General features: G+C 51.2%; 1 protein-coding gene across 1 annotated transcript in view; it reads left to right on the forward strand.

Moving 5' to 3' along the window:
- Window positions 1-2,038: 2,038 nt before the first annotated feature.
- PARD6G (par-6 family cell polarity regulator gamma) overlaps window positions 2,039-17,681 on the forward strand; it is a 91,065-nt gene continuing 75,422 nt past the window's right edge. Inside the window, exon 1 of the mRNA XM_008013688.3 lies at window positions 2,039-2,316. Coding sequence (XP_008011879.3) covers window positions 2,245-2,316 — 72 coding nt within the window. The 5' untranslated portion in view covers window positions 2,039-2,244. The remainder of the gene's footprint in view (window positions 2,317-17,681) is intronic.

A 17,681-nucleotide genomic window follows, 5' to 3' on the forward strand; every position in this document is an offset into this window, starting at 1 on the left:
GTAGTGGGCAACTTGCAGTCAGCACTGAGCCTGTGACTTTTCCCAAGTCCAAAGATTTGCATTCAGTTTAGGAAATTTCCCTTGAAAGAATGTCAGCACCTCTGTCCACAGTCTGCTCGCCAAGTGTGTGTCTCTTGGCATTTTTTCTTTGCTTGCTTATTTACTGCACACGTGCCTTGTTTTGGAACTCTGTTTACACATCCAGTCCTCTGGTCAGCCTAGCATTTCTCTAAAGGGCAGTAATTATAACTCAGTGCCTTTGTAATAGTTCTCCCTGGCACTAAGTCCCGGCATGCAACAGGGTAAAACTTAGCAAAACTAAAGGAAAATCAGATTTCTATGGAAGTAATTTGTATTAAAGGCTTTAGAGGTGTGTACTTTGTGGCCTAGTAGTTCTAATTTTAGAAGTCAATTTAAAACATCAAATAAAAGCAAATTTTAAAAACACAGTATGATATAAAAGCCAAACATTGGAAACATCTTAAATACCCAACAATAATGAAATGATTATAAATTATGCCTATATTCATATAAGCACCTTTTACAAAACATCTTCTCTAAGAACATTTAATAAAACTGTTCTGGCCAAGTGTAGTGACTCACATCTGGGAGGGAGAATTGCTTGAGGCCAGGAGTTTGAGACAAGCCTGGACAACATAGAGAGACCCCCATCTTTACAAAAACAAAAATAAAAATAAAATTAGTCTGTGTGGTGGCACAAAGCTGTGGTCCCAGCTACTCGAGGCTGAGGTGGAAGGGTTGCTTGAGCCAAGGAGTTTGAGTATGCAGTGAGCTGTGATTGTGGCATTGCACACTCCAGCATGGGTGACATAGCAAGATCCTGTTTTTAAAGGGAAACAAAGTTCATTATATAGCATAAGGCGAAAGGAGCAAGTTGTAAAACTAGATAAACAGCATAGTTACAATTTTGTAAAATATACAAATATATGTGCAGAAAAATAAGTGAAAATAAAATACACCAAAGGTTAATACAGTGGATTGCTGAGTAGCATGACTACAGGTAATTTTTACAGGTTTTTTCACTTTGCATTCTGCAGGTTTCTTTTGCAATGAAAGTACGGTGAGATTTATAATTATATAGCTTATAAATTACAACAATTAATAGTATACTTTACAATGATTTTTTAAAAACTGTCTTGTCTTCTGAACTTCATCACAAATTCCTCAAGGGCAAGGACTGTTTCTTTGGTGTCAGCAAGCCCCTGTTTCAGAGGCCTCTTGATTGGTAAGTATTCATTGATGCCACTAGTAATTGATTCTTTGTCTTAACAGGTTCTCTTTTTCCAGCTGCCTTAGAAAAAGTCTCCTTTCGGATCAGGCAGGTCTACAGGTGCTTCTGATCCTCTCCCTAGAGATAGGCTATCTGATAAAGCCCTCTAAGCCTTTATTTTTATTTTTTATTTTTTGAGACGGAGTCTCGCTCTGTCTCCCAGGCTGGAGTGCAGTGACGCGATCTCGGCTCACTACAGCCTCCGCCTCCCGAGTTCAAGCGATTCTCCTGTCTCAGCCTCCCCAGTAGCTGGGATTACAGGCACCCACCACCACACCCGGCTAATTTTGTATTTTTAGTAGAGATGGGGTTTCACAGTATTGGCCAGGCTGCTCTAAGCCTATTTGATAAAACCCTTCTCCCAGGCCATCAACAACTTGACAATTAGTAGTGACAGGTGATGCCTTCTGGGATCAGGTCTCTAGCGGTTCTCTTAGCATCCTTCTCTTGAATATCACCCAAAACAACGGCAAAAATCAGCCCCTATCCTAGGTTGCTCCGTGGAGGCCATCAAAACGAGACGCCCTGGCTGGCTGCGACGCTCCTTTCCCCAGGCTCTGGGATTGTGGAGAAGATAGCGCGCACCCACCGGCGATCCGCTGCGGAGCTGCAGCGTGGGGGCGTGGCGTGGCGTGGCCGGTCCTCCGAAGCGCGGGGCGGGGATATGGGCGGGTCCTCCGGGGCTCGGGGGCGGGGCGGGGCGCGGGCGCGGGCGCGGGGAGGTGGGGCGGCGCGCGCCGGCGTCCCCCGCGCTCCTCCCGCGCGCGGCCCCTGGAGTCCCTGAGGCGCGCGGCCAGCCCAGCTCGGGCCCGCAGCACCGGTAGCAGCCCGGCGGCCAAGCGAGCGCGGGCCGGGCCGGGGCTGGGGCCGGGGCCTGGGGGCGCCGCCCCCGGGAGTCTTTCTGCGGCCCCTGAGGAGCGAGGGCGACGGCGAGGCTGACCGGGGCCGAAACCATGAACCGGAGTTTTCACAAGTCTCAGACCCTGCGATTCTACGACTGCAGCGCGGTGGAAGTCAAGAGCAAGGTGAGCCCCCCGCCCGCCCCGGCGGCCCTGCGCCCAGTCTCCTGGCTAATGAATGGGGCGCCCCGCGGAGGGGGACTGGGGCGGCGTGGAGGCGACAGGCGCCGGCGACAACTTTCGAGTTCGGGCGCCGCGGGACGCGCACTGGGGACCCCGGCCGTCCTTCCCGCCCCCCGCGCGGACACAAAGCCCGGCAGCCGCGGCGCTCAGAGGGCCGAGGGCCATCGGACAGTCCGTGCAGACTCTGGACCCGCTCCGCGGGAGCTGCTCTTTTGTTCCACGAGCGAGAGGCGATCGGGGCGCGCCACACACTGGAGGGGAGGGCGGCCTTTCCGGGGCGAATTGAGGGCCAGGGGCTGCTCGGATTCGGGGCCGTGGAGGGGCTCTGGGGGCCCGGACCGTGGGATGGCCCTGGCCAAGGCGCCTTCCAGGCTGCAAAGGAGGCTTGTTACCGGCCAGGAGGAGACTTGCTGCCGGCTCCGAGCCGGGCGTCCCCCGCCCGCTGGGTACCGAACATCCAGGCACCAGGCGCGCTCCCCGGCGCAGACCCAGAGCACGCACCGGGCTCTCCCCCTGCCCAGACCCAGACCACGCCTCCCCGGGCGCGTCCCCGGGCCAGACACCCCACCCCGCCCCCACCCCAGACTCCCCAACCTCCGGACGTGCCCCCGCCCCAGACCCAGCCCACTCCCCCGGGCGCGCCCCCGGCTCAGACCCAGACCCCTCCCGAGCGCGCCCCCGGATCAGACCCAGACCCAGACCACCCCCACGGGCGTGCCCGGCCCCTCCCGCTGCCTGCGCCCGGGCGGAGCGTGCCTGAACTTGCGGGTCGCGGTGCGCGTCTGGGTAATTGGCTGATAGGATCTGGCGCTTCTGCCCTTTGCGGGGGCGGTTCCTTCGCCACACATGCTGTTTGTGAGGGTCTCCTTGGTGGACCCCGCGGACTGAGGAGGAGCTGCAGTGGTTCGGGGTCCTGCGGGAGGGGGTCTCTCGAGTGTTTCGCTGGCTACTCTCTGGGAGTTGAGCGGCCCTTTCGCCCTTTCTTCGCACCCCACTTTTCAGAGTTGTAGGAAAGGCTCCTAACGGCGGAGTGGGAGCCCGCACCCCCAACTCTGTGCCTATCTTGGGCGCAGGGTGGGTGTTCCCTCCCCGGTCTCTGGGGAAGCAAGTCTAACAGCCTTCTCTCCCTGTGCTGCTCTGACGTTTGGTGTAGGATTTCCAGGGTGTCTGCAGAGGATTGAGGGGGTTGTCCCAGCAACAGCGTGGCCGCCTCTCCAGCCTGCTACAGTGATTTGCAGGATCCTTCTCTACTTAGGGGTACACGGTCTTTTAACGAATCCCTCATTTATCATAAGATCCTGTCCTTACCGTTGCCCCATGACCTCGGCCCCATATCCATCTTCTCTGGAGCACAGGAGTGCCCCCAACTCCCCCAAATCAAGTGTGCCAGCTGTGGGTTAGGTGAAGGGAAGAGCCCACAAGCAGGGGTGGGAGGTTTCTTTAGCTCAGTGGGAACACGGCTGTCTGGAGCTGCACTATCTAGTACAGTAGCCAATAAGCACGTGTGGTATGTTATCTTATTTAACTTTTTATTTTGAGGTTATTGTACATTCACAAGTAACTGTGAGAGAGGTCTATATTCTCAGCCTCTCAGCCTTTGCTCAGCCTCCCTGATGGTGACATCTCGTGTGACTGGCACACTGTCCTATCCTAGACCTTATCGGGTGTCAGCAGCGTTACACACTCGTGTATGCCTAGGTCTGTGCGGTTGTGTGACCACCAACTCAATCAATGTGCAGAACAGTTTCTCCCTTTCATCCTAGGATCTTTCCTACTGCCCTTCACAGCAGCTGTTTAACTGGGGAGGACTGATTGGTTAACATGAACGTTAAAGATTCAGTTCTGTGCTCATTGGCCCTCTGCAGAGGGTGGCTGCCTCCTCACACACACAGTTCCAGAGAATCAGAGGCCTCAACAAGGCCCAGGGTAGGTCTGGAGGACAGGCCCTCACCAGGCCTCATCCTGCCGTCCTGGGCTGCTGGCACTAGAGAGGCTGCCTCTGCCTTCCCTGGGATGTCAGCCTGCCTGTCTCTGCTGGCTGCACTTGGCAAAGAAGGGGTGCTGCCTCACACCCCAAGCATGGATTCCAGTTCAGATGCAGCAGATGCTTGTCTGGAGGTGAGTGGCAGAGCTAGAGTTTTGGTTGAACTTGGAAGGGCCACACTGACCTGGGCCTTACTGGACTTGCTGTTGTGCTCTCCCCACCATGATGGGGCTGAACTTACTGCTTGTCCAGAGGGTCCCTGTGGCTCTTCCTTCTGTGCACAGCCTCCCACTTACCCACTTTATGGTTAATGTTTGTTACTATGGCATCTATCTCTATAGGGAGACGCTGTTGTCAAAATACAGCAAAGCCTTGTGACAGCCTAAATGTAGCACCATAACACCGTGGTTTGGTTTGTGGGGAAAATGGCGTCTGGGGAGCTAAGTCCAGCCTCAGTTCTGCCACCTACTGCATTTGTGAGCTTTTGGGCAAGTCATTTACCTTTTCCAAGCATCAGTTATATCATCTGTAAAATGGGCATGATACCTTTTCTGCTTACTTCTCAAGATGAAATGCATTGAATACAAGAGCACTTTGAGTTAAATACTGCAGGTCAGAATTCTTTGGCATTTTAAGATACTGGGTTGGAAAACTGCCTTAGGTTCTCTCAGAATTTTTGCCATTAACCATTTGCCACAGATGGTCAGTCCCCAGTGCTTAGGGACAGGATCCTGGTGTGTGTGTGCAAGGGGGCATATGGTCTTGATTTTGACTTGGTGGCTCTTCCCCATTCTGCAGCCCCTTATACTTCTCCAAATATTTTTTACCTTAATTCTAGAGATTCATCTGTTCCTCACCACACCAGCAGCAGTATGTACTTGCGATTGCCTAGTTCTGTTTGTGGGATCACCTTTTTTCCCACTTAGCTTTGACTTTTGCCTCTCCTTCCACAGGAGCTGCAGTGGGGAGGGAGGAACTATGCAGATGTTTAGGGTGTTTCAGGTGGGGGAAAGCAAGAGTCCTTGGCCACCTTAGAATGTAGCAGAAAAGCCAGTGCTGGGATTGGAAGCGTTTTACAGGGGGCAGCAAACGGAGATGAATTTTCATATGAGGAGAAGACAGCAAGCACCACGGTGCCACTATGAACTTAGCAACGCCTTTAACTATATTAGTATTTCGTCCATTCCCATGTTGTCTGCATAAGCTTGAAAAATCCAGAGAAACACAGCTTCTCCCCTCCCAGCAGTGTGCTCAGCCTAGAGCCCTGAGTTCCTTCGGACTCGAGCATAGATGGCCCACTGCTCATGGCCTCGGCCCATGCTTGCTTTGGCCTGTGTATCCCTAGTTTGTGGCTTCCCCTACCTGAAATGCTTTCTCTGAGAGTCTGCCCTATCCTGAGGACCTTCGTAGACAGCTCCCTCTTCTACCCTGAGGACCTTCGTAGACAGCTCCCTCTTCTACCCTGAGGACCTTCGTAGACAGCTCCCTCTTCTACAAAGTCATTCTGGATGCCTGTGCCAGACCAAGCTTTCTCTGTCCGACCCCTTATTGGTGTTTCTGGTCATCTTATTGGCACTTGTCATGATGCTGGTACCACAGTTATGTTCGGCACAGATTGTCTGTCGTGTTGATCTGAGGGAGACGGTTTTCATCCCATTTGTGCTTCCTTATTAAACGATGTTGGGGCTTTTCTGGATTCTAAGCAAACACAGTGCCATCGTGTCATCGTAGGAAATTTAGAAACCACAGCCAAGCACAAAGGAGGACAAACACCATTGGTAGCTCTCCTGTCCAAAGGTGAGCCACTGTTAAATGTTGCCTCTGGCCTTCTGGTCTTTTGTGTGCATGTATGATGCACGCAATTTGGTGTTACAGAATTTGGGTCAAATAGGCATGTGTTGGTGTAGCCAGCTTCCGCCTCCAACTTATCATGTAGTGCAAATGTTTTTCATGTCATTAATATTTTTAGAAAACAAACAAATGACTACATTGTATTCCTGCTCCTGTCTAAACCATGACTAACCAGTATCTTAAGTTAATCCCAAGTTTTTCCATAGTAAACAGTGCTGTAAATAGTATCTTTAAGTCTTTAAAGATTATATATAGAATATACACATATAAGATATGTAAAGGTTATTGATTATATTAAACCACTGCAAAATTCTTACTGATCTTTAGAACAAATTCCTAGAAGTGACATTACTTGGGAAAGGTATGTACTTTTAAAGGCTTTGAGTACGTATTTCTACTTTTCTTCGGGAAAGTTTATTTTACCGATTTATAGATGCCGTTTCATATCTGTTCATTCATCTGTCCCTCCCCATCCCTTTCTTCTTTCCTCCTCCTAGCACTGGACATTTTCTCATTCTTTCCCAATTAGATAAGTGAAATGGTATCCCATTGTTTTAATTTGTATCTCTTATTAGTGAGTTAACAATTTCATATTTATTGGCTATTTGTATATTTATTTTTAACTGCCTGGTTTTGTCCTGAATCCTTTTTCTCTGTTAGTTTTCTTGGGAGTTAATAAATATGGGAGCTTCTTGTTCACAGTGTTTCCAATCCGTGCAGATGGTGCTGAGGGTGACTGGCTCTGGGAGTTGCTGTGACCTCGCCCCCAGGCATTAAACTTGGGCCCTCCAGGATGACAAGGGTATGAGGAGCCTGCTGGTGGGCTGGCCGATGCACTGGCTGGCCAGGTTCTGCTGGGGACAGCCAGGCGGGCAGTGTTTTATGTTAGTATATCTCCTCTGGTCCCCAAGATCTTATTGCTGGCTGAGGCCGTTGGCTACCATGGTGCTGCAGGAACTTGCCCTTCCAGCTGTGTGATGTGCGACAGCCGGTGGGATGGAGCTGAGGCCAGGCCTCCCCATTGGGTGGCTGACACTTGCCTCCTGTGGGCCAGTTGAGAACTGCCTGGACATGGTTTGACTCACCTGTGTGTGTCAGCTACGCCCTTTTAAGACTTTAGTTTTGTTGTATTTGTGCATGTCTGTGCTTAAACAGGTTCGGTGACTTGATTTGGGAAGTCACATCTTGGGGAGACTTACCAGCGACCCAAGTGCGGAGTCAGCCTGGGGGACACTGATGGCGTCACTGCCCCCGGGGAGGCTGCCCATTTCTTGTAGGTCTGTGGCCTGTGAGAAGCAGAATTCTCTGATGGCCTTCCAGGGGGCACCCCAGCTAGCCCGGGAGTAGAGCCCTTTCCTAGGACCCATGGCATTTCAGATAGAAGGCCCTAATTTTAGGGAAGTGAAGCAATATCAGGGAATGGGAGATGCAGCCATTCAAGGCCTTAGAAGCTCTGGCGTTTGTGAATCATGTCCAGAACTAGTACAAAGAGGAGAGGCATCCTGATCCTTTCCTATAAAGGGGTCTCCATGACCTTTAGAAGCAGCAAGAAGGGAGCCTGGCATAACAGCAGCAGAACCTCTCAGGTGGTTAGACTTGTTCACCTGGTTGCTTACATGTCAAATCCACTTCCTCTGGGCAAATTTCTACTGCACCATGACCCTGGGGAACCATGGGAGGCACATGGTCCTGTGTAGCCCCCAGCCTCTTCCCAGCACGCACCTGCAGCCCTGCTCTGAGGCCCCCAGGCCAGACGTTGCCTGCTGTGCAGAGGTTGTGTTCCGAAGTAGTAGTATTAACATTTACTTAATGCCCCTACAATATATGCGTATATATGTGCCAGGGACTGTTCTAAATACATTGCAATTGCAGATAGTTCACTAATGCCCATCACCATCCTGTAACGTGGGTTCCTTTGTCACACCTATTATACAAATGAAGAGGAAACTGACTCACAGGGCGCTTCACTGACCTGCCCAAGGTCATAAAGCTCATAAGAGGGGTCGGAACCCAGACAGTCTAGCTCCAAAGTCTAGAATGGGAACCACAGTTGTCCATGGCTGCTGGAAGAGGGCTCATGCCCCTCTCAGAATCCAACAAGCTGTGAAATCCAAAGTAGGACACGGGTACACACATTCCCAGCTCACCATGCATAGGATGAGAGACCCCCTCAGCTACCTGAATCTGGAGCTTGCAAGAAACAGCTGGGAGGGTTAGTCTTGTGTTTTGTGGGAAGAAGTCTTATTTTTCTTGCATCACTGTAGAAGGTTCTTGCTGCATGGCCTCAAGGGAAGTCCTCTCTATTCAGTAGCTGTTCTTTCAAAGTCTGATCTCATCCATGCATTTGTTTACTCATTTACTGAGCAACTATTGTGTGTCAGGCATAGGGCTTGTGCTGGGGTAAAACTTACAACATCCCTGCCTTAAAAACACCAGTGAAGGTTCAGTCAGGTAAGTGGGCAGATTTGGGTGGAGTGTCCTTTGTCTTGATAATCAAATATCACCGAATCCACAGCTTCACATCTCCTTGAAATCAGAGGTTTCCGGTGCAGCCCAGTCATCCCAGCACCCAGCTCTGACAGTCTCTGCATCGGCCACAGCGATGCCTGTGTGAGGTGGTTTCAGATTCTAGGTCTCCGTAGCTCCCAAAAGCAGGTGGGGTCCAGTCCCCACTTGTCCTTATTTGGGGTTCTTTAATCCTCCCCACGTGTTTTTGGAGGCCAGTTCAGAACCCTAGCCACATTTCTCAGTGGCGTGCTGTGTAAGGAAGAGGGGAGCATTGGAGGTGGGAAGAGCAGTGCTTTGTTTGTGGTAGGGACACAATCAGTGTTCCTTGGGTCCAATTCAGATGAAAAATAAGTGGGTTTTCCTGACAGCTACTGGTTCAGAAATGGTCTGTTAAGCAAATTTAGAAAATAACTACTTTTTGAGGAAAGGGACAACTACTTGTACTTTTGAGTTGGTGCTGGAGCAAGTTAGGACTTTTGGGGACTATTGAGAAGGGATGATTAAATTTTGCAGTGTAATAAGGACATGAGATTTGGGGGGACAGGGAGAATGTTATAGCTTGGATATTTGACCATCCAGACCTCATGTTGAAATTAGGTCCCCAATGTTGGAGGTACAGCCTAAATGGAAATATCTGGGTCATGGTGGTGGATCCCTCATGAATGGCTTGGTGCCATCCTCGTGGTAATGAGTGAGTTCTTGCTCTGTGAGTTCTAGCAAGAGCTGGTTGTTAACAAGAGCCTGGCTCCTCCCCCGTGGCCTCCTCTCTTGCCACATGATCTCTGCACAGGCCGGCTCTTCTTCCACCTTCCACTGTGAGTAGAAGCAGCCAGACGCCCTCCCCAGAAGCAGATACTGGCACCATGCTGCTTGTACAGTCTGCAGAACTGTGAGCCAGATAAGCTTTTCTTTAGCAGTTAAAATATATTGACACATTGATTTGCCAGTTGGCTTATTGCCGGGGCATCCCTGAGAGGCGTTGGTGGCCTTGCCCTCTCCATCGCTGTGAAGGTAAGTGCCGCTAGTGCTGTAGGTGGGGGGAGAGGGTGAGGTACTTTGGAAATTAAGAGCCCCCATAGCTATTTCTGTTGCTGTTGGCACCTCCTGAGTTTCTCAGTGCTCAGAGATAGACCAGGAACCTGCTTGTTGCTCCGCAGCTCCTGGGGTGCTTGTGCCCTTTCCTTGTAGACCAAACTTGTCCAATCCATGGCCTGTGGGCCACATGTGGACCAGGATGGCTTTGCATAATGTGGCCCAACACAAATTCATAAACTTTCCTAAAACTTTATGAGTTTTTTTTTAAGCTCATCACCTGTCATTGGTGCATTTTATGTGTGGCCCAAGATGATTCTTCTGTTTCCAGTGTGGCCCCGGGTACCCCTGTTGTAGACCATCAGCCCTACACACTTCCGCTTGCAGAGCTGCCTGGGCACACTCAGGTGCTCCAAGGACCAGCCCACTGGGAATGGGGTGGCTGGACCAGGGCGCTTCTGGTACAGCTGTGTCATCAGGTACCTTTGACCCCCTCTTCTCCCTGCTGCTCCCATGTTCCTGGGGTCTGAGGACGTGCTCTTCTGCACCCTGGCCCCTGCCTAACCTCTCCCTTATTCTCCCTTCACATCAGTCACCCATCCCATGCTTCATAGACAGCGGCAGAGGAGTCTAAGAGGGTACGGCTCCACTCCCCAGCCCCAACCAAAGCAGATCTGCTTTGTTTTGAGGTACATTTACTTGGGGGGGAAAGAAGGCTTTCGCTGCTTAAAAAGTTTGAAAACCACCATAGTGCAGGATGCTTTCAGCCTGGGCACTGAGGCCCTCCCATATGGCCCATGTGAAACTACTAGTTTGTCTGTCATCTCCCACCTCCCCCTGCCCCTCCCCCCCATTCTGTGACCTCCCAGCAAACTGATCCTGTCCTACTTTTGCCAGTGGAAGTTCAACATTGCCTCCCTGCCTCAGGGCTCAAATCACTGCCTGTTCAGGAAGCTGTCGCAGACCCCCTTAGCCCAACGACAGTGTCTGCTGGGTTCGGTGAGCGTATTACAGTGAAGTACTCTCATCTTAAGTGTACGGCTTGGTGGTCCAGATGCGGAACATTCCAGCATCCAGGAAGGTTCCTTCATGCCCTCTTCTAGTGAGTACCTACCCCCGAGGTAACCACTATTAGGTCTCTATGACCAGACCAGTTTTTTATCATTAAGTTGAGCACTGTCTGTCTTCTGTAGTTCAGTGTCATATCTGCACGATCCATCCGTGTTTATGTATCAGTAGACCTTATTTTTGATGGAGATTTAGTATTCCATTGTGTGAATGAGCTTAGGTGTGTCCTGCTGATGAGGTGGGGGCTGTTCCCAGCAGATGTTCTAACCCATGTCCTCTAGTGGCCACATGCACATGCTTCTCTTGAGCACATAACATGATTGCTGTTTTGACTACTCACACGGACACTCGTGCTAATGATCTTTAGCCACTTAGGATGATGGCTTTATTTATGAGATGGGTCTTGTTCTGTTGCCCAAGCTGGAGTGCAGTGAAGCAATCATGGCTCACGGCAGCCTCGACCACCTGGGCTTCAGTGATCCTCCTGTCTCAGCCTCCTGAGTAGCTGGGACTACAGGTGCACACCACCGTGCCCCACTAATACTGGCTTTCAGTGATGCAAGTCTGCCCTATGGGGGTGATCTCGGTCATTGATCTTACCTATGACTCAGCATTGGGGTTGTCCCTGGTTCTGGTGTACACGGAGACTGTGACCCCTGTGTGGATTTGGGGTGAGGCAATTGTAGGTCCTGGAGGCCTTGAACCACAACTTATTAGCTATTTGTTGATTAATCAAAATCAGAAAAGATCCTTTATCTTACAGAATTTAAGGTCCCCACTGCTGATGTGTGAAGGGCTTTCACAGCCCTTCTTCTAATTCTGTAGTTTGATTGGCTGCTCTTATGCATTTCCTGGCTTTTCTTGAGTTCACACCAGCTGCCCAATCTCTGGGGCCCCTCTGGTGGGCAGGATGTTGTGGGAGAAGCTGGGACCTGCGATGAGAACAGGCCTGGCACTGTGTCAGAGGTCCCAGGACATCTCTGTGCTGGGGCTCTTTGTGTACAATGAAAGTTGGACAATCTTTCTTAGAAAACGTGCCTGAGCTTCACGTGTGGAATGAAGACCTCACAGCAGCTTCACTCGTGGTGAGCTGTGGACACCCGCAGGGCCAAGAGCTTCCACTCCACCTTCAGCCTGGGAGGTGTACCTGGTTTGCCTGGCAGGCAGCTCATCCCTTCTGCACTCACAGGAGGGTGTTCGTGAAGCCTTTGTGTCTCGAGGGCCGTCAGAGCACTGTGGGAATTTCTCTGCTCCTCCTAAAAGCCTGCCTGCTGAGTGGGTGCATTTGTTTTCTGTCTTATCACATCAGTACGCTTGTCAAAAGCTAGATTATAAATCAGTCAATTCTGTGGTGTCAGATCTCTCTTTTTGCCTTGGCCTTGGCTGCTGAGACAGGATGGACCGTATGCCTATGCGTGAGCCCTCAAGAAGCCTCTTTCTGGGGACCTGAGCTCAGGTGTGAGGCCCCTGAGGTTCCTGGTTAAGGCGTGAAAGAGGAGTTTGGGGCTGTTACAGCTGTCGTTTTTAGGTGGTCACCTGTTCCAGAGGATTTGGAAACAAAAGCAGTGTTAGCACCTGTGTCCCATGGCTCAGGGGCCTCCATGACTGGCTTTCCACCCACAGTCCTGACCTCATGCCTTGTTGGTGTCTGCAATAATATGGGGTGTTTCTTGGGACAAAATAAACTTCTCTGCCTTCAAAGTGGTCCCTCATGAGGGGGAGGAAGTGGCACTGACCCCCGTGGCCTGCAGTCACCTTGGGCCCATCAGCACCTATACTGGTGCAGGGATGAGAAGGAGTGCAGGCCCAGCTGTGGGGGCAGGCCTCCTGGGCCCTGTGTGAGACCCGCCTGTTCTAGTCACCGGGCTGTGCGGTGGTGCATGAGTGATTGGTGCTGAATGTTAAATCCTGTACCTCCTCAGGTGGCTTTGTTTTGTTTACGAACTTTGCATGAATGTTCTCCTTTGTCAGAGGTGGGATAGTTTGCCTGGAAGGTGACACTGTGTGTCTGCATGGACAGGAGCAGCAGACATCAGAGAGATGCAATTGAGATAAATGGTATGTTGACTAAGCCCCACTCCACTCCTCAGGATATGAGCAGCTGGGGTCCCTGCATGCATGGAGGTCTGTCCCTTGAGGGTCTCACTGTTCCCTGTGTGCATGGAGGTCTGTCCCTTGAGGGTCTCACTGTTGAGGAGGCCCCACTTCCCTACTCTGGAGATGAGCAGCCCCAGGTCCCTGTGTGCATGGAGGTCTGTCCCTCAGGAGGGTTTCAGCCCCAGGTCCCTGTGTGCATGGAGGTCTGTCCCTCAGGAGGGTTTACCTGTGAGCCAACACTCACCTGTCCTGCACGGCGAGCTGGTAGCAGTTCCCCAGGGATGTGGCCCTACACCACTCAGGGATGAGCTGCTTCCTAAATGTCCTCATGCATCCTAGACCCTCTCCTCAGCAGCCTGAGCCTCTGATCCTGCCCATGAATGCTGGTGTGGGTGTGTTTGACGCTGTGTCAGGTCTGTCTGGTGGAGACGGGGCAGGTGCAGTGATATAGTTTGGCTGTGTCCTCACCCAAATCTCATCTTGAATTGTACTCTCATAATTCCCACATGTTATGGGAGGGACCTGGTGGGAGATCATTTGAATCATGGGGGTGGTTCCCCCACACTGTACTCATGGTAGTGAATGAGCCTCAGGAGATCTGATGGTTTTATCAGGGGTTTCCACTTTCACATCTTCCTTATTTTCTCTTGCGGTCGCCATGTAAGAAGTGTCTTTCACCTCCCGCCGTGATTCTGAGGCCTCCCTAGCCATGTGGAACTGTAAGTCCAATTAAACCTCTTTTTCTTCCCAGTCTTGGGTATGTCTTTATCAGCCTTGTGAAAATGGACTAATACAGTAAATTGGTACCAACATAGTGGGGTGTTGAAAGATACCTGAAAAGATACCTGAAACTGTGGAAGCGACATTGGAACTGGGTAACAGGCAGAGACTGGAACAGTTTGGAGGGCTCAGAAGAAGACAGGAAAATGTGGGGAAGTTTGGAACTTCCTAGAGACTTGTTGAATGGCTTTGACCAAAGCCTATTAATGATGTACACAATAAGGTCCAGGCTGAGGTGGTCTCCGATGGAGATGAGGAACTTGTTGGAAACTGGAACAAAGGGTTAGGGTTAGGGTTTCGCAAAGAGACTGTGGCATTCTGCCCCCTGCGCTAGAGATTTGCGGAACTTTGAACTTGAGAGGGATGATTTAAGGAATCTGGTGGAAGAAATTTCTAAGCAGCAAAGCATTCAAGAGGTGACTTGGGTGACATTAAAGGCAGTAATTTTTTTTTTTTTTTTTTTGGACGAAGTCTCGCTCTCGTCCCCCAGGCTGGAGTGCAGTGGCGTGATCTTCGTTCACTACAACCTCCGCCTCCCGGGTTCAAGCGATTCTCCTGCCTCAACCTCCCGAGAAGCTGGGATTACAGGTGCCCACCACCACCACGCCCGGCTAATTTTTGTATTTTTAGTAGAGACGGGGTTTCACCATGTTGGCCAGGCTGGTCTTGAACTCCTGACCTCAGGTGATCTGGCCGCCTTGGCCTCCCAAAGTGCTGGGATTACAGGCATGAGCCACCGCGCCTGGCCAGGCATTCAGTTTTATAAGGGAAGCACAGCGTTAAAGTTTGGAAAATTTGCAGCTTGACAATGTTATAGAAAAGAAAACCCAATTTCTGAGGAAAAATTCTTGCCAGCTGCAGAAATTTGCGTAAGCAAGGAGGAGCCAAATGTTAATCCCCAAGACACTGGGAAAATGTCTCCAGGGCATGTCAGGGACCTTCATGGCAGCGCCTCCCATCATAGGCCCAGAGGCCTAAGGAAAATGGTGGTGTTGGCCGGGCCCAGGGTCTCTGAGCTGTGTGCAGCCTAGGGACTTGGTGCCCTGCGTCCCAGCTGCTCCAGCCATGGCTGAAAGGCGCCAATGGAGAGCTTGGGCCATGGCTTCAGACGGTGCAAACCCCAAGCCTTGGCAGTTTCCATGTGGTGTTGAGCCTGAGGGTGCAAAGAAGTCAAGAACTGGGGTTTGGGAACCTCTGCCTAGATTTCAGACGTGCGGAAATGCCTGAATGTCCAGTCAGAAGTCTGCTGCAGGGGCTGGCTGCTCATGGAGAACCTCTGCTAGGGCAGTGCTGAAGAGAAATGTGGGGTTGGAGCCCCCACACAGAGTTCCTACTGGGGCACTGCCTAGTGGAGCTGTGAGAAGACCCAAAGTCCTCCAGACCCCAGAAAGGTGGATCCACTGACAGCTTGCACTGTTCGCCTGGAAAAGCTACAGACACTCAATGCCAGCCCGTGAAAGCAGCTGGGAGGGAGGCTGTACCCTGCAAAGCCACAGGGACACGGAGCTGCCCAAGGCTATGGGAACCCACCTGTTACATCAGTGTGACTGGATGTGAGACCTGGAGTCAAAGGAGATCACTTTTAGAGCTTTAAAATTTGACTGCCCGGCTGGATTTCGGACTTGCATGGGCCCTGTAACCCCTTTGTTTTGGCCAGTTTCTCCCATTTGGAATGGCTGTATTTACCCAATACCTGTACCCCATTGTATCGAGGAAGTGACTAGCTTGCTTTTGATTTTAGAGGCTAATAAGTGGAAGGGACTTGCCTTGTCTCAGGTGAGACTTTGGACTGTGGACTTCTGGGTTAACGCTGAAATGAGTTCAGACTCTGGGGGACTGTTGGGAAGGCATGGTTGGTTTTGAAATGTGAGGACATGAGATTTGGAGGGGCCGGGGAAGAATGATATGGCTTGGCTCTGTGTCCCCACCCAAATCTTATCCTAAATTGTACTCCCATAATTTCCATGTATTGTGGGAGGGACCTGGTGGGACATAATTTGAATCATGGGGGCGGTTTCCCCCACACTGCTCTCGTGAATGAGTCTCACAAGATCTGATGGTTTTATCAGGGGTTTCTGCTTTTGCATCTTCCTATTTCTCTTGCCACCACCATGTGGGAAGTGCCTTTCAACTCCCGCCATGATTCTGAGGCCTCCCCAGCCATGTGGAACTGTGAGTCCAATTAAGCCTCTTTTTCTTCCCAGTCTTGGGTATCAGCAGCATGAAAACAAACCACTCATGCAGGGAGCACAGGCCCAGGACTGCAGCCCTGGCCACCTCATCTACTTCCGTCAGCAGCCCTGCAGTAGGCTTTCTGCAGTGGAGGTCAGAGTACTGGTGACCCATCCCCACCCACCCTGGTCCCTGGTGTGGACATCACCTAGCAGAGGCCTGTTGAATTGTGTGGCTTGCGGGGGGGGCAGAACCTACCACTGTTTATCTCCACCCAGAGCTGCAGGCTCTGGTCACACTCAGCACAGCTTTTCACTCATGGAATTATTAAAAGATTATTTCATTTTTAAAAAATGCCCTGAAAAACAGCCACCTGCCAGCAGTGAAGGGACAGGCCTAGGAGAGCAGTGGCTTCTACTCAGAGATGAGGGCTTGTGGTTCAGCTGCAGGAAGGCTGAATCTGCCAGCAGCTCAGGCCCATAGTGTGAGCCCAAAACAGGCTTACTATTCTGCACTATTATAATTCCATACATGCAAGAGGTCTCCCTTTACTGTGCTTGCAACTTTGGGTTTTTGAGAAGGGCTCAGCAGCCATCCCTCTGGATGGCTGTGAGATGCTGAACCCATCTCTAGGCCTGGGGGAGAACAAACAGCTTGGTGAGCAAGTAGAGTGCGTGAATTGCTCCCATTGGCTGGGGTCTTATTCTCTCACCAGGGCCTGTGTTGAGCACAGAACATGTATTCATATTAGATTCACACCACTACTCTGGGATGAATGTTTTTATCCATTTTACAAAGGGGGGAACAGGATCAGAGAAGTTAAATAAATTATCCAAAGTTACACAGCCAATACAGGTGAGGATTGGAACCCAGGAGTGTCCACTCAGAGCCTAGCTCTTTGCAGCTTTGCTATGTTATCTGTCTGTATTTGTACAACTCCAGTGACCCAGTCTGCATCCCCTCAGCCCCTGCCAGTGGGCAGCACAGCTCGGATGCAGAACTGCCTAATTCCTCCATGTATCATGAGCTAAAATGGGAATGGGACCCCACTTTCTTCCACAGGCTGGAGTTCCAGGCATCTGCCTAAGTGAATTTATCTTTCAGGAAAGTCTTGTGAAGGCAGGGACAGATGAGCAGCCTGTGCTCGTGCCTCACACACTTGGGCCAAGGCCAACCCCCTAGCACCCCTCCCCTGGCCCCACCTCTCAGCACTAGAGCCTCCTGAGCCCTCACTTGTTTCTGGAGTAGCCCTGGCCCGTTCATCCTGCTCCCTTGCTGATGGGCCATCCTTGTCCATTCCCTCCGTGAGGGGCATCCCCTCCCACCTGGGGTGTTCCTTCCCACCAAGGGCACCCCTTGTACCTGACCTTCCATTTGGAATTCTCTCTCCCATCATTGTAGCCCTTTAGGTCTTTTCAAAATTGCCTTCTTGAATTCAGCCTCAGCTCCTTCATTTACTAGCCTTGTGACTATGCGCAGGTTATTAAACCCCTCTAGGTTTCAGTCTCCTCATTTGTAAAGTGGGAACAATAACACCTCCCTAGAGTTGCCATCAGGATTAAAGAGAGCATGCACACAAAGCTTGGCATAGACTCTGTCTTCTCTCCTGTACGATAAATCCCTTCTGGACAGAGACCACGTTCATAGACCTCCGTGTCCTCCACTCCTACCCCTCCCCAACTTCTACATTTAGCAGGGCTGGGTGCGTCGGTGCAGAACACATGCGTGAACCAGAGTGGCAGGCCCTCTGCAGGGACTGTCTCTGCTCATAGGGGACCACAGGGTACAGTGGGTTTAGCTATCATCCTGGGCAGTC

Source organism: Chlorocebus sabaeus, chromosome 18, assembly GCF_047675955.1.
Source record: "Chlorocebus sabaeus isolate Y175 chromosome 18, mChlSab1.0.hap1, whole genome shotgun sequence".
NCBI classification, from domain to species: domain Eukaryota; kingdom Metazoa; phylum Chordata; class Mammalia; order Primates; family Cercopithecidae; genus Chlorocebus; species Chlorocebus sabaeus.